This window comes from Brienomyrus brachyistius, chromosome 1 (assembly GCF_023856365.1).
Source record: "Brienomyrus brachyistius isolate T26 chromosome 1, BBRACH_0.4, whole genome shotgun sequence".
NCBI classification, from domain to species: domain Eukaryota; kingdom Metazoa; phylum Chordata; class Actinopteri; order Osteoglossiformes; family Mormyridae; genus Brienomyrus; species Brienomyrus brachyistius.
This window is the reverse complement of record NC_064533.1, coordinates 12,558,133-12,573,085: the sequence shown is the minus strand read 5'-3', so window position 1 is coordinate 12,573,085 and position 14,953 is coordinate 12,558,133. Positions and strand designations below refer to the sequence as shown.

General features: G+C 46.2%; 1 protein-coding gene across 6 annotated transcripts in view; it reads right to left on the bottom strand.

Annotated features, from left to right (window-relative positions):
• Positions 1-14,953, bottom strand: part of LOC125742075 (IQ motif and SEC7 domain-containing protein 3-like) — a 235,913-nt gene that overhangs the window by 153,099 nt on the left and 67,861 nt on the right. For all 6 annotated transcript variants that reach the window (XR_007398001.1, XR_007398006.1, XM_049013732.1 and 3 more), the window contains one exon: positions 4,587-4,748. Coding sequence is in view for 4 of the 6 variants with exons in the window: in XM_049013732.1 (XP_048869689.1) it covers positions 4,587-4,748 (162 nt within the window). In the remaining 2 variants the exon portion in view is untranslated. The remainder of the gene's footprint in view (positions 1-4,586; positions 4,749-14,953) is intronic.

Sequence of the window (14,953 nt, the reverse complement as noted above, 5' to 3'; positions counted from 1 at the left end):
GAGATTAAATCAGCTTCAACAGCTCACAACCGGTCTTTCAGTGTGAAGAATACTGATGACTTATTGCTTTTCATTTTAAGTGGGTTATTCGAGTGGCTGAGTTGCAGTGTTATTGCTGCTTATTTCTCAACGCAAGCAGCAAGGAAAACATGTTGGGATGATTGCAGGCTGGAAAAAACCTCCAGCACACAGCAGAATACAAATCACAGGGCAGGTCACTTTGAAGTCGATTCCCAATTTGAGGCTGGCACAGTTACTTCTTATTTTGAATGTTTTCATGCCCCTTAAAATGATAAACTAAGATCCAAGATAAGGTTTAAATATAATACGTAGCACAAATGGATTTATCCACCAAAAATAGTGAGAATAAGCACTAGCAGTCTACTTCCAATTTTCCAATTTTATATTCGCCATTCCTTTTATATTGTGGTTAAAACTGGGAATACCTGCTCAGCGCGTTTATACAAACACCTGATTCCCAGCTGATCACTAGGCAAAGTATATCTTGGAAAGCCTTCGACTTCTGCTGGTAGCCATAAGGCCAATAAAGATAATAAAGTATATTTTGGCAAAGGATTCACAGAAAAAGCTATATTTCTATCATTAAATTCAAAACTACCCCCCCCCCTTTGTGTTCATTAAGGATTAAGGAAGCAGAGACGTTTTGAGAACCAGCTGCTACCTGCTACCAGGAGTAACAGAGCAATTACTTATAAGTTTGTGTCAAAATAAGTGGACAGGATGTCTGTGGCGGAGGCTGTGACTAAGTGATGCATAAATACCATAAATGTATAACAATAGCAGGACAGAGGGCAGCAACACCCAGGGCTTCAAGGATACGGCTGAAACAGCAGCACGCAGTCACTGCCACCTGTAGGGCTTAAATAGCAAAATAATCTGCAAAGCTGGCTATCGCACGTATCGCTCAACAAACATCAAATCATTTGGTGTGTAGATAAGAGGGCCGGTGGGCATGCCTGAATAGTCCATGGCAAATTAGCCTGACAGCAGCAAGAACGTAAAGACGAAGAGTATTAGATCGCACCAGCCGATACGAAAGCGGGAGTGACAAATCAGCTGGAAATAAAAACCAGTAAAGCAGCGGAGGCCGGCACAGAACAAGCACGCTGCTCGGCGACAGCGAGCAGGAAAGTGCCGGCCAAATGGATTGTTTCACGGATCACGGTGCTACCAAACACAGCAGATCAAAAAGATCAGTGGAAATCTGGGCTGCGGAGACTGTGGGTTAGAGCTGAATCCCTATAAAGATCCAATGGGGACAGGCAGTTTTTCGACAGGAAGCATAGCAGCGAGAAACCCGTGAATGACATCGGTCCTTTTCATCATGTTGTCGCCAGAGAGAACACAGATCACAGGTCTTCCCTCTTGGCCCTGATTAGGCTGTCATGGTCATAATGAAAACCCCAGGAGACATCTCCCCATTGAGTCTGTGTAATAGCCATCACGGTCAGCACCAGGGTCCATAACCCTGGGCTCACTCTCCTATTAATGAGCCCCCCTCCCCGCCTGGAATCCTCCTCTGTTTACATTTACCGCGCCCGGCTTGATTAATATGTGCACAAGGCAGCGGTGAGGTAAACACACCCACCCAGATGGAACAGCGCTTGCTGCAGCGAATAGGAGGCGAAATTGCACGCTAACAAGGCCTACAGCTTGGCACGCTTCAGAGTCAATAAATATTTCTAATTCTTCACGAGGAAAGTAAGCACATCCACAGAGCAGCAAAATCATTTGTGTTGTCGCAGCTCAACATTACCAATTATTCTAATTATTCTTTACTCAGAAATGACAGACCTGTTAATTACACTGATATCTCCTATGAGCGGAAAGAATGTATGGATTGAAGTAGCATACAGCATATTTCCAAGCACCATTGGCACCGATTGCACTCAACTGCAATGACGTCCAAGCTCTGTCAAAGAGGGAACACGTTCCTCTTTAAATGTGATTCCGACTGGTCAAGGGGAGTAACCATACAGTATTTGTCAGGAGAAATCATATAACACAGAAAGGGTAGGATATACTTATAAACAACGATATCCAGTGACCTTCACCTGATTGTGCTCTCTCCAGTGCACCCTCATGAGTAAAGAAAAGCTGCTTCCTTGAAGTAAAGACATTTTTGCATCGCATTGCACCCTTATGCGACATGCCTTTCCTTATGGGGCACACACTCTAATTCTCTATATCTATCCTCTAAATCTAATTCTACGACCACAAACTTAGTTTACTTGGTCTCATCTATCTTATTAATCACTGGTGCTGCCTAGAGACGGGGCTTTGATCACAGAGTTGTTTGTCAGCGCGCTCCTCCAGCTGATTCACACCAGGATTCGTTGTTGATTACCTCACAGATTGCTCTGGTTGCTCAAATTCTATGCCTCACATATTCTTCCTGTGTTGCCACAGCCTGGTCCGAAGGGGTTAAATTGGATTGCACTTGGTTTCCTATCACACTTCTGTATATTCAGTATTAATCAACAAAATATTTATTCATTCTCTCTGCTCTTCCTTCTGGCTCCCACTTAGGGCCATCTGGTCGCAAACTCACAGATCTCCAGCAGGTCTTGGAGTCTAGAGAACGAATCAACATACCACCATGGTCCGAGCTACTGACATGGTCATCTGCATCGCAGCCTCTCTCGGTGCTCAGCACCCCGCTTGCAGCCTGCCGATCGCCTCTTCATAATTACTAGCTTGCAGTTGCTTTCGGCCAGCTAATAGGCATTCTTAGCGATTTGTTTCTGGCAATTGGTAAATTTAATTCATTATTTTCTTAGAGTATCCCTAACAGTCTTCTGTAAAAAGGTTAGGGCTTTATTTTTAATCTTTCTTTTACTGGCAAACTGGGTTTCCTGGAGTCTTCTAGTTTATCGTGCGATATTCTTTCTGAAATGACTCACGATCCAGCTGTTTTAATGTTCAGTGATTCATTGGACGATTAATTCATGAATATGCTGGTACAATGGATGAGAAGCAGAGATCAGCTCCCTACAGTGCACCATGTGACACAACCTCCTCCTGAGAGACACTTCTGATCTTCTTCAAAGGCAGATATTAAGGTTCACCTCCTACGGGAAACATGCAAAGTATGACTCCCCCCCCCACCTCCTCCACCCAAAGTCCTGTCAGACTGACCTCCACCCTGTGAGGGTGAAGATGTGCTGTCAGGGTTGAGATTAAGGTGGATCACCTCTAATGACCTTTAATAAAAAGGGTTGACCATTCCCGGCTCACAAATTGGTGATGGAGGAGTCCTATTAAGTAAGAGTGGAACTTGAATTAACCCTAGTCCATGTGTCCCTGCCTTACCCTACGGATATTTAATGAGAAGGATCTTCTGCAAAATGTTGAGTGGCAGCTAATGTAAAAATAGCCTGGAAAATGTTTTTTTTTTTTGTTATTTCCATAATCAATGTTATATCTGCTGGGGCACACAGTCCTTGGTGCAGTGAGTGTGGTTTTATTTTGGCTGCCGTCGCTCTGTGATTGTCGGTTATTTTCCAGACCACCGCCGACGGCGACGCGCGGGACAGTGCGGAGAGTCAAAACTGCTTCAAGCCTGTGACTGACGGAAGAGTCCAAGCCAAGAATTAACTTCCTGCACCACTAAATCCCAATGCAATCGACATAATCAATTCATGCTGCTTTTCCTTTAGTTCTTTTGCAAAACACACACACAGACACACACATGTAAACACAAACATGGACCTGCGGCATCGTGGGGGCATTCTGGGAGGGGGGTGGGGGGGTGGGGATACTTCCATTCAACTCTGTTCATAATTTATAACTCCACCCCAGAAAGACAAATGAAAACAAAGACAATTTTGGCCCTTTTAGTTTGTAAATGAAAACGTGTAAAAGAGCAAGCAGAACCCTTATTGTGAAGGGTCATCGCCACAGTCTCTGTTACGCCGAAGTATCTTTTCACCGAAAAGCGCCCAGACACGCATGGACGCACGGTCCGGGTCCCTCGCGCGAGCGATGCTGCTCGCCAGCCCTGGTTACTTTCCTCAGATACACCTTTGAGCTCACTAATGTATTGCTTTCCTATGGAGCGTGCAGCAGTCCAAAGCAAGCCATCCTGCCAGCTGGCTGAGATTTAATTAAAAGATGCAGGCAGTCCAGCAGTGCCACAGAGGAAAACAGGGAACGGAGATGAGCGTCTTGATTAGAGTCTCAAAGTACAGCCAGCTGATTTCATTAGACGTTGTTAAGAAAATGCATTAAATGACAAAGATTATGTAATTTTCATCATAGATCAGCTATTATTATTATGATTATGATTATTATTATTATTATTATGATTATTATTATTATTATTCCTCACACCCCCGGATTGGGGGATTTCTCTGACTATGCTGAATTCCTCCTGTTGTCCAAAGATACCAAATACAGTCCTTTGACTAACATTAAACAAAAAATTATGACAAGCTGAGGTGTACAAGGCCACATACCATCAGAAGTCATTAATGAGAGTACAGCAGAGGTACAGTGGTCTTAGGTCTGTGCTGTGGGGGGGGGGGGGCTGAGCAGTTTGGCAGCACATGTGGAGAGACACTTACTCCAGGACGTCTCGGTTGAACTGTTTCTTGCTGTTGCCCAGGAATTCACCGATCATCTGCCTGCTGAGGCCCTTCCGCTGCAGCAGGAAGTGGGCCACACCTATGGGTGTGTCGGGGATGAAGCCTCTGGAGATGAGGAACTGGATTCCTTTGTCGGGATTCCTGCAGAGGACAGACACGGACACAGTTCACCTCAGGCACAGCATCAGGATTCACAACATGGCGCTTAATTCCACTAATGTTCTGCGTGCTGGCTGAGCAGCTTCCATGGGAGGAATTTCAAGAGTTTAGAGACCTATTTATGTCACAGAACAACACACATCTGCAATTTTAGCCCTTGAACAAATCTGTGAGGACGACTATAACATCAAATGGGTGTCTATTATGTTAATGTTATATTGCTGTTACATGACATCATGTAGAGTCACTTAAATGAGATCATTTAATCCATATGGAAACTACAAAATATTTTTAAAAAAAGTCCGTACATGGAATGTTTTAGTAAAAAGTCTGACATCATGGAAAAGCAAAAAAAATAAAATAAAAAGCATGTCCCCTGTATCAGGTTTCGCGGGTGCAGACGGGCAGGCTGGCAGGAAGGAGGCAGGGAAGGATGAAGCAGGGAGGAAAAGCGGGGAAAACTGGGGATTTATTAGGGGAAGGAAGACTACGGGTGGAACGGGACATCACTGACAATACCTAACATCAATGACAATACCTAACATCACTGACAATACCTAACATCACTGACAATACCTAACATCACTGACAATACCTAACATCACTGACGGACAACAGGAAGGCAAGACATGGACTCAAATAGACAAGGAAAATAATAGGACACAGTTGGGCTAGATCAAGGAAGCACACGAGGATAATCAGGGGGCGTGGCACACGTGGATAATCAGGGGGCGTGGCACACGAGGATAATCAGGGGGCGTGGCACACACGAGGATAATCAGGGGGCGTGGCACACACGTGGATAGTCAAGGGGCGTGGCACACACGTGGATAATCAGGGGGCGTGGCACACACGAGGATCGGACGAGCCGGGCACGACACCCTGTAGATATATCTTCAAGCATTCACTGATGCAGTATAAAGTTTTATTCAAATTCATTATCCAACAGGAGCATTAGATGCAGAGCTATAGCAAACATGAAAGCTGAATTCATTACTTCCATCATTCTTGCACTTCCTGGAGTAGGATGGGGGGGGGGAGGCAGGGGGGGGTGGGTCTGAGGAAATCTCCATAACCTGTTAACTGTGCTGAAAAGCTCCTCATAGCCAGCACTGCTGAACATTGACGGGGATGTTGAGGATTTGCACACCTGTCTGCAGAAACGCTGATGTGGAATTAGCGTCGGTGTGGTCCCAATCCGCACCAGAAAGATGCCACATTCAAAGAGGAGGCACATAAACGTCACATGATAGCCCTCCCAGCTATAAAATCCCATCGAGATCCCAAGGTTAACCCACAGTGCGGGTGCAACCAGCTAACATTCCAATCTGCGCATTTAAGGCTGTTCATAGTCACATAACGGTCATCCAGAGGCTTCTCTCAGCTTGTTAATATTCATTCTTCCTCTCCAGGTTATGCACTCGTGCATTTATGCAGCAATGCATTACGCATGTAGGAATCTCCCCAACCAGGGCGACAGAGGCCAGGTGACACAGGCATGCAGCAGGAAATGACAGGTCGCTTATGGACTCGCTTATCCGCCTGAAGCGAGTTCAGCGAAAGCGCGGTAAACAGGAAACACGAAGAACAAACACCGTTTCGGAGGGGAAAGCAAATGACAATACAAACTCGGGGACATAAGAACTCAAACAGGGCAACAAACTGACACAACACTTTGTGTTGGGTTGCCGAGGATAGGAAAACCGAACCGGAATGGTGGTCCAATGTGCAGTAGAAGTCGGACTGGGGCAGCTACCAAAAAGTCCTTGGCTACTGAAGCAGGGTGTGGGGGCACACTGAGTTCATGACACATCTATGAGTGTCAGTCACCAGCCTTGCTTCATGGGGCTGGGCTGTGGATCCTACCCGTCCATCAAATCTGCCCGGCGTCACCCTGTGAGTTTCAGCAAAGGACTCATAATGAAACACGGAGATGGGTGATGGGTACCCCGGGGCACCTCCTGCACACCATCTGCACCTACGGGGCTCAACCTCCAGCTGAAGGACGCTTATGAATCATACATGTGGCATCCATCCGCACGGTTTGCTTTTCATTACGAAGCGGCAGGGCTGCTTCTTGTGAAGGTCACCATTCCCCGCCGTGGTCCAGCAGCAGGACAGAGAGACCCATTTAATCTTCCTGTCTTTACTAGGTGTGGGACAGCATTAATACATTGTAATAATTGAGAGAGCTGACCCCCAACCCCTCAGTCTCGGACCATCTCCTGTTCATGGTTTATTCATCGAGATACGAGGACCATCTCCCCCACGCGACGGCATGCTGGGGCCACTATTTGTGACAATACACATTCAAAATGCCCAGCAGTTAAGTGTCCCAAGCAGAACGTGCAGGGTAGTGAGGGGGAGACGTCCAGCAAGGTATCTTATATCTGGAGTTAGTGTTGCAGAGCATTAGCACACCTGAAGTACCTGATCCACTGTGACCCTCTGGCATTCAAAGGAAAATCAGCCTTCCCGTGAAAGTGTACATTTCAGGTACAGCTTCAGCACCAGGGCTGGCCGATATATCGAGATTTTTAAAAATCACCGGAAGACAGCATCAACAGTGTGCAATGAGGATTGCGATATCATTTATATCGATATTAATGAAGTTTCACAGTTTTCAAATGAAGTTCAGTTCCAGTCCTGTGAAAAACCTTTACCTTCTCCTTCACTGTCTGCTGTCGGCTCCACTCCCCGTCTTCGGTTGCCTGAATGCACACACACACACACACACACACACACGCATGTGCACAACATGGATGGGAAGGACCCACGAGTCTCGACTGACGACAACTTAGTACGTAAAAAGAACGACGGTTCACTGATTTGGAGATGGTTTGGATTTCACAGGTTAGATGAGCAGCAGATCCGCATGATCCGCAGGGAATCCGAACGGAGGTCGTGTCAAAATTGGAAGCGTTACCAACCTTTTTCATCACTCACAACAGCGGCACGAAATACAATATGAAGAAGCTGTTAAACTCCTTGCTACTGAGCATTGACCGTGAGACACTCGCTGCGCCCCTAACATATTTAATCTCGCTCCAGACTTTCGATGAAACTTGAGTGCCCTGCACCTGATATACGGTCAAACCTGCAAGCTGCATTTGAGTCTGACTATTCATTTTATTGATGAATGGAAGGTTAGAAGTGTGTGTCTGCAAATGAGCTATCTCCCTGAAAAACCACACTGGGGTGCACGCAGCCAAAGCCCTGCAAAATGCCATCGCAAACTGGAAGCTTGGTGAAAAGAGGCTCATCGCCGTGACAATTGACACTGGGAGCGACGTTGCCAAAGCAGTGCAACTGCTGAAGTGGCAAAGGATGCAGTGCGTCGGGAATCTGGCAATTGGTAAGTGCAAATTTCAAAAACTTAATGTCAATTGCTTAAGTCTTATCCATTAAAGCAGGAAATAATAGCTACTGTATAGAATATAATGTAAAATGCCCTTAGGCTAGACATTTTTTCCAAAAATGAAGTGTGTTTTACAGATTTAATTGTTTAAAAATAGAAGCATTTTAGGTAGACCTACCAAATTAAAATGACAATAATAATGAAATTAAATAATTTCTAGTGAACAATGACGTGTTAATTAGATTTCATTAGACGCAAGTGAGCTTCCTTTTAATATAAATGTAAAACATTAAAAAGTGAAATCGTGTTTTATTACAGGACACGGCATGGATGATGACCAAGCGACTCGGGCAATTTCATTATGCAAAAGAATTGTGGGCATCGTCTCCTACAACTAGTGGAGGAGGAGAGAGCAGGCCGAAGTTCAGATGCACTGGAGTCTGCCTACTCACCAGCTCGTCACGAAGATGCCAACATATTGGAGGTCATGGCAGCATGTGACTGAGAGGTTTCTCAAGTAGGGCAGGACACTTGCAAATGTCCTGCCCTCTGACAAAAAATCTAGGCATCTTGTCCCTACCTGACAAGATACTGAGGTTCATAAACTGGTCCAGAATTCTCTGAAACCACTTCATGAATTTATTGATGCTCTGTCTGGGACGATGTCACCCTTTCATATGTCCAGCCAGTAATCAAACTTTTCAGATCAACCATCCTGGCACACAATGAAGGAGACAGTGAGCTTGGCAAATTCATCAAGTCTGCCATTGTGGATTACCTGAATGAAAAGTATGCAGACCCATCAACTAGCAACCTGTTGGACAAGGCATCATTTGTTGATCCGCAACTTAAATCCAGAAATATTGGAGGTGAGGAGCTCAAGGCACTGAAGCTCAGAGCTGTATGGGAAATGGAGTCGCTGGCCTCTGACCAGAGCTGCTGCAGCACAAATGACTCCATTGTGAAAATTCACATTCAAAACACTGTATCTGATCCTGCAGCCGTGGTGCACACTGTGTCTGAGCCTGCAGCCGTGGTGCACACTGTCCCTGAACCTGCAGCCGTAGTGCACACTGTCCCTGAACCTGCAGCCGTGGTGCACACTGTCCCTGAACCTGCAGCCGTAGTGCACACTGTCCCTGAACCTGCAGCCGTGGTGCACACTGTCCCTGAACCTGCAGCCGTGTTGCACACTGTCCCTGAACCTGCAGCCGTGGTGCAAACTGTCCCTGAACCTGCAGCCGTAGTGCACACTGTCCCTGAACCTGCAGCTGTTGTGCTCACTGTGCTTGAGCCCGCAGCTGTTGTGCACACTGTGTCTGAGCTTGCAGCCATGTTGCACACTGTGCCTGAACCTACAGCTGTTGTGCTCACTGTGTCTGAGCCTGCAGCCATGTAGCACACTGTCCCTGAGCCTGCAGCCGTGGTGCACACTGTCCCTGAACCTGCAGCTGTTGTGCTCACTGTGCTTGAGCCCGCAGCTGTTGTGCACACTGTGTCTGAGCTTGCAGCCATGTTGCACACTGTGCCTGAACCTACAGCTGTTGTGCTCACTGTGTCTGAGCCTGCAGCCATGTAGCACACTGTCCCTGAGCCTGCAGCCGTGGTGCACACTGTCCCTGAGCCTGCAGCTGTTGTGCACACTGTGCCTGAGCCCGCAGCTGTTGTGCTCACTGTGCCTGAGCCCGCAGCTGTTGTGCACACTGTGTCTGAGCCTGCAGCCGTGGTGCACACTGTCCCTGAGAGTGCAGCTGTTGTGCTCACTATGCCTGAGCCTGCAGCCGTGTTGCACACTGTCCCTGAACCTGCAGCTGTTGTGCTCACTATGCCTGAGCCTGCAGCCGTGTTGCACACTGTCCCTGAACCTGCAGCTGTTGTGCTCACTGTGTCTGAGCCTGCAGCCGTGTTGCACACTGTGCCTGAACCTGCAGCTGTTGTGCTCACTGTGTCTGAGCCTGCAGCCATGTTGCACACTGTGCCTGAACCTGCAGCTGTAATGCTTACTGTGTCTGAGCCTGCAGCCGTGGTGCACACTGTCCCTGAGAGTGCAGCTGTTGTGCTCACTATGCCTGAGCCTGCAGCCGTGTTGCACACTGTCCCTGAACCTGCAGCTGTTGTGCTCACTATGCCTGAGCCTGCAGCCATGTTGCACACTGTCCCTGAACCTGCAGCTGTTGTGCTCACTGTGTCTGAGCCTGCAGCCGTGTTGTACACTGTGCCTGAACCTGCAGCTGTAATGCTTACTGTGTCTGAGCCTGCAGCTGTAATGCTTACTGTGTCTGAGCCTGCAGCTGTAATGCTTACTGTGTCTGAGCCTGCAGCCGTAGTGCACACTGTGCCTGAACCTGCAGCTGTAATGCTTACTGTGTCTGAGCCTGCAGCCGTAGTGCACACTGTGCCTGAACCTGCAGCTGTAATGCTTACTGTGTCTGAGCCTGCAGCCGTAGTGCACACTGTGTCTGAGCCTGCAGCCGTAATGCTTACTGTGTCTGAGCCTGCAGCCGTAGTGCACACTGTGTCTGAGCCTGCAGCCGTAGTGCACACTGTGTCTGAGCCTGCAGCCGTAGTGCACACTGTGTCTGAGCCTGCAGCCGTGTTGCACACTGTCCCTGAACCTGCAGCCGTTGTGCTCACTGTGTCTGAGCCTGCAGCCGTGTTGCACACTGTGCCTGAGCCCGCAGCTGTTGTGCTCACTGTGTCTGAGCCTGCAGCTGTGTTGCACACTGTGCCTGAGCCCGCAGCTGTTGTGCTCACTGTGTCTGTGCCTGCAGCCGTGTTGCACACTGTGCCTGAGCCCGCAGCTGTTGTGCTCACTGTGTCTGAGCCTGCAGCCGTGTTGCACACTGTGCCTGAGCCCGCAGCTGTTGTGCTCACTGTGTCTGTGCCTGCAGCTGTGTTGCACACTGTGCCTGAGCCCGCAGCTGTTGTGCTCACTGTGTCTGTGCCTGCAGCCGTGTTGCACACTGTGCCTGAACCCGCAGCTGTAATGCTTACTGTGTCTGAGCCTGCAGCCGTGTTGCACACTGTGCCTGAACCTGCAGCTGTAATGCTTACTGTGTCTGAGCCTGCAGCCGTAGTGCACACACCTGCCACACAGTATCAAAGAGGCAAACAATTCAGAGTGAAACTACCTAGCGTGAGTACAGCACAATGAGGATCCCCTTGCATGGTGGAAGGAACATGCCGTCATCTTCCCCACGTTAAGCTGCGCGGCACAAAGATACCTCTGTGTTCCTGCGACCAGTTCACCATCAGAGAGAGAATTTATCTGTAGAGCCAATGCTGTGAGTTTGTACCAGGGTGTCATTAATGTCTGATGTGGCTGACAGGCTGGTGTTCCTGGCTCACAATCTTTAGGCTGATATGAAAAGCTTAATTAAGGCTACATTCATTCATTTGTCTTGTCCTTCGGCCTTTTGTTTTGATAATAAAAGTGTTCCTGTCTCATTTTATATGGCTTTGGCTTACAACAGAATTTTTTTTTTACTTCAAATAACTATAGGGATATATATCGCATATATCGCCATTCAGCCAAAAGATATCGAGATATGATTTTTTTTTGTCTATATTGCCCAACCCTAAGCTCAGCTTATCGCTCTTAATTACATGCTCTGAAAGAGCTGGCACAAGTTTATCCGACCTGAATTTAAATCCACTGCACCTCTATGGGGAATCACAAAGGGCTCTTCAGGTACCTGGCTCAGCACCTCCTGCAAGCTGCCTGGAATCCAGAATGGAGTCCAAGGAAATAAAAAGGTGAAACTAATAAGGGCGCCTCGCTCAGGGGGTGCAGGGCTAATGCCTCAAGCTTTTTTTTATTTAAAATGTAAAATCTCATAGCACAACTATGAGAACTGACTACGAAAACTTTCCAGGAGTGAGAAGCAGTTGATGAAAGTGCAACAGAACTATAGAGAAAAAGACTTTTTTGCCAACATGAATGGATAACAGCTGGATCCAGCACAGCTTACATTCACGGTATATTGAATGCTATTTTTATACAATAGAGATGCTGCCAAACGTTAGGCCTAGCTGGGAACACCTCCCACGCTACCAACCAGCCCTACGTTCATGCTTCTGTATACATGGCCTAGCATCCACACACACCCAGTGGACATCTTCATCATACTGACAGTACAAATGTAGATGCAAGAACAAAATACTACAATGAATTTGCTCAGGAACCTCGCATCCGATAAAAAATCCAACAACAAGTGGGAAGGCCGCATAAATATTTCTGTGACATTCTACCCGAGGCCTGTATCACAAAGCTGGACTTCCTACTTAGCCAGATAACTTTATGGATTTAAGGTAGTCTGGACTAACTGTAAGTCCATTTAAACTGGGGTACCTTAAATCCAACAACTTATCCAGCTAAGCAAGAAATCTGGCTTCGTGTTACAGACCCCTGGTTTTTTAAGCTATGCAACAAATGTGTCCTGCACTACTATATCTCCAACCAGGACATCTGGGCTTCTCCAAATAATTACAACATTTCTATTATTTAAGCAATAACAGGCATTATGAGCAATTACAAAAGAAAAGCACAGATAAATGCAGCAAACAAAACCAAAATCTTAATGGGAACATGCTAGTGTTCAATGACATCTCTCTGGATTTTGAGTGTATAAACCCAGGAAAATTTTTACCCAACTCCTATATCCATCCATCCATCCATCCATCCATCCATCCATCCATCCATCCATCCATCCATCTTCTGCTTATCCTCATCAGGGTTATGGGGATCCTCGGCATCTATCTCAGCCTTGGGTACATCCTGGACTGGATGTCATACTACCTCAGTTGCTAAAAACATTTATCTCTCTGGGCATAAGCGTCATGGCTAAAGCCCTTGCCTTCCATAAACCACAGTTCGTCTGGTCTGCAGAAGATCGTTTCTGGACATCAGCTGACAGGAAGGTGGATAATGTGCCTGTATCAAGATCTGCAGCAGCAGGAGAAATGCTGCACGGGCTTATCTGTGGCCAAAACAATGATAACAGCGTGGCCAAATAAATCCATCACATCAAAGCATGCTCTTTAAAATCAATCGCATCTTAATGCTATGACCTGCAGGAGGATTAGAAAGCCATCCATCCAACCTGATTAAGAGACGTTTCTTCCAAGCATGCTATTAATCCTCGCATGAGATTTATGAGATCCAAAACAGCCGGTAGCTTACTGAGGGTTTCTATGAGCTGGACCCAACATGTGTCACCTATCTCCACCATATACCCCTGCCCTGGTCCCTATGCTCCCCCAGGACCAAACTTCCACGTCTTTCAATACACTGAATGGAACAATATAAATGGGAAAAGCGCACAAGCTCGTAGTAAATGCTGCAAAAAAAAGAAAGAAAAGTCTTAATTTTGGTGGACAAAATGGAGGAGTAGTGGAGGGTGCATGAGACTGAAAGAGTCTGGGAGAGACTGGAAGGGGTCCTGCTCTCCTATGTGCCTACGATCCTCCACCTGCTGCTGGTCGCTCCATTGCCACTGTTGTCTCTCCGATCTAAGAAGGCACTCCTTATCGCCACCAGCAGGTGCCCCTCTGCATTGCATCTCGCAGGTTCTTTAAGACCAAGTGCATTTGTGAATGTCTGTTAATGGTTCGTTCAGATGAATGTGAGAATGACTGTGCTAGAGAAATGCATATCCAGTATATAGTCGGGGGGGGGGGGGGGGGTGACTTGGAGCTTATGCCAGGTAATGCAGGACACAAGGCAGGGAAACCTCTGGAAGGAATACGAGTCCATCAGAGAGCACACACCTTGTACAGAGCAAACACAGTGTACAAAAAAAATCTCAGTCCAATATGTTTGCGTGGGTTGGGTGCAAAATAAGCACGAATCAGTAATAAAATATCATTCATTCATTAATTCACTCACCGACACACACAAACACGCACAAGGACAACATGCAAACTCCACACAGAGCAGAAGACAGAAAGTGTGAGGCTGCAGAGCTACCAAATGAGCCACCGTGCTTATGCAGTACATCTACTTACATACATAGGACCATTTTGTTTGTCCTGTGCCTGGAAATATTTCTGTCACAAAATAACTTGTAACTAAGTTAAAGCAGACATAGATTAATATAGAAACACCAAATTAATAGAGAAAAATGAGTTTACAGACAGGGAACACTGACATTACATTAATTAAATGGGCAGTTTGCCCAAAATAAAAGATAATGTACAGCGGTTTTCTAATCCGTTTAAATTGTGTTTATTGATCTAATTTCTGCAGTGATCCTCATACTCTCTGCGAACTATGAGCCCGGGATCGGCATTAGTCGAGCTCATGCTACATTAAAAATGTTCTAATCCAGTGACATACTCAGAAGGATCAATTCTCTGTTAAACAATCGGTAGCTGATTAAATATGAGCCACAAAAGTGAAAATGCCTAGATGTCAAATGTCTTTCAGATACTTAATATGTATCATGTTTATAAGGAATATATTTATCCCCATAACCCTAAGTGATTTGAAGCTGGACGGACAGGTGAAAATACATTTACATTCATATGCTTTGACATGTGTACACGCAACAGTTGGATTGAACTGATGCGTTTTGCCATCAGTCAAAAAGGCTAAAAATGTTTTTAGAAATTTTTGCACATTTATTTAACACAAAACTGTCTCCCACTCACATAAGTATTCATGTCCTTTATTCAGTATCTTATTTAATAAATTGGCAAGACCTTACTTGATTGGGCACAAATAATTAGAAGTAACTCAGTTACTACTAAAGTACTAATCATGAACATGTTATATCACTACATGTCAAACAAATACTCTCTACTTGACATGTCATGATTCACAAATGAG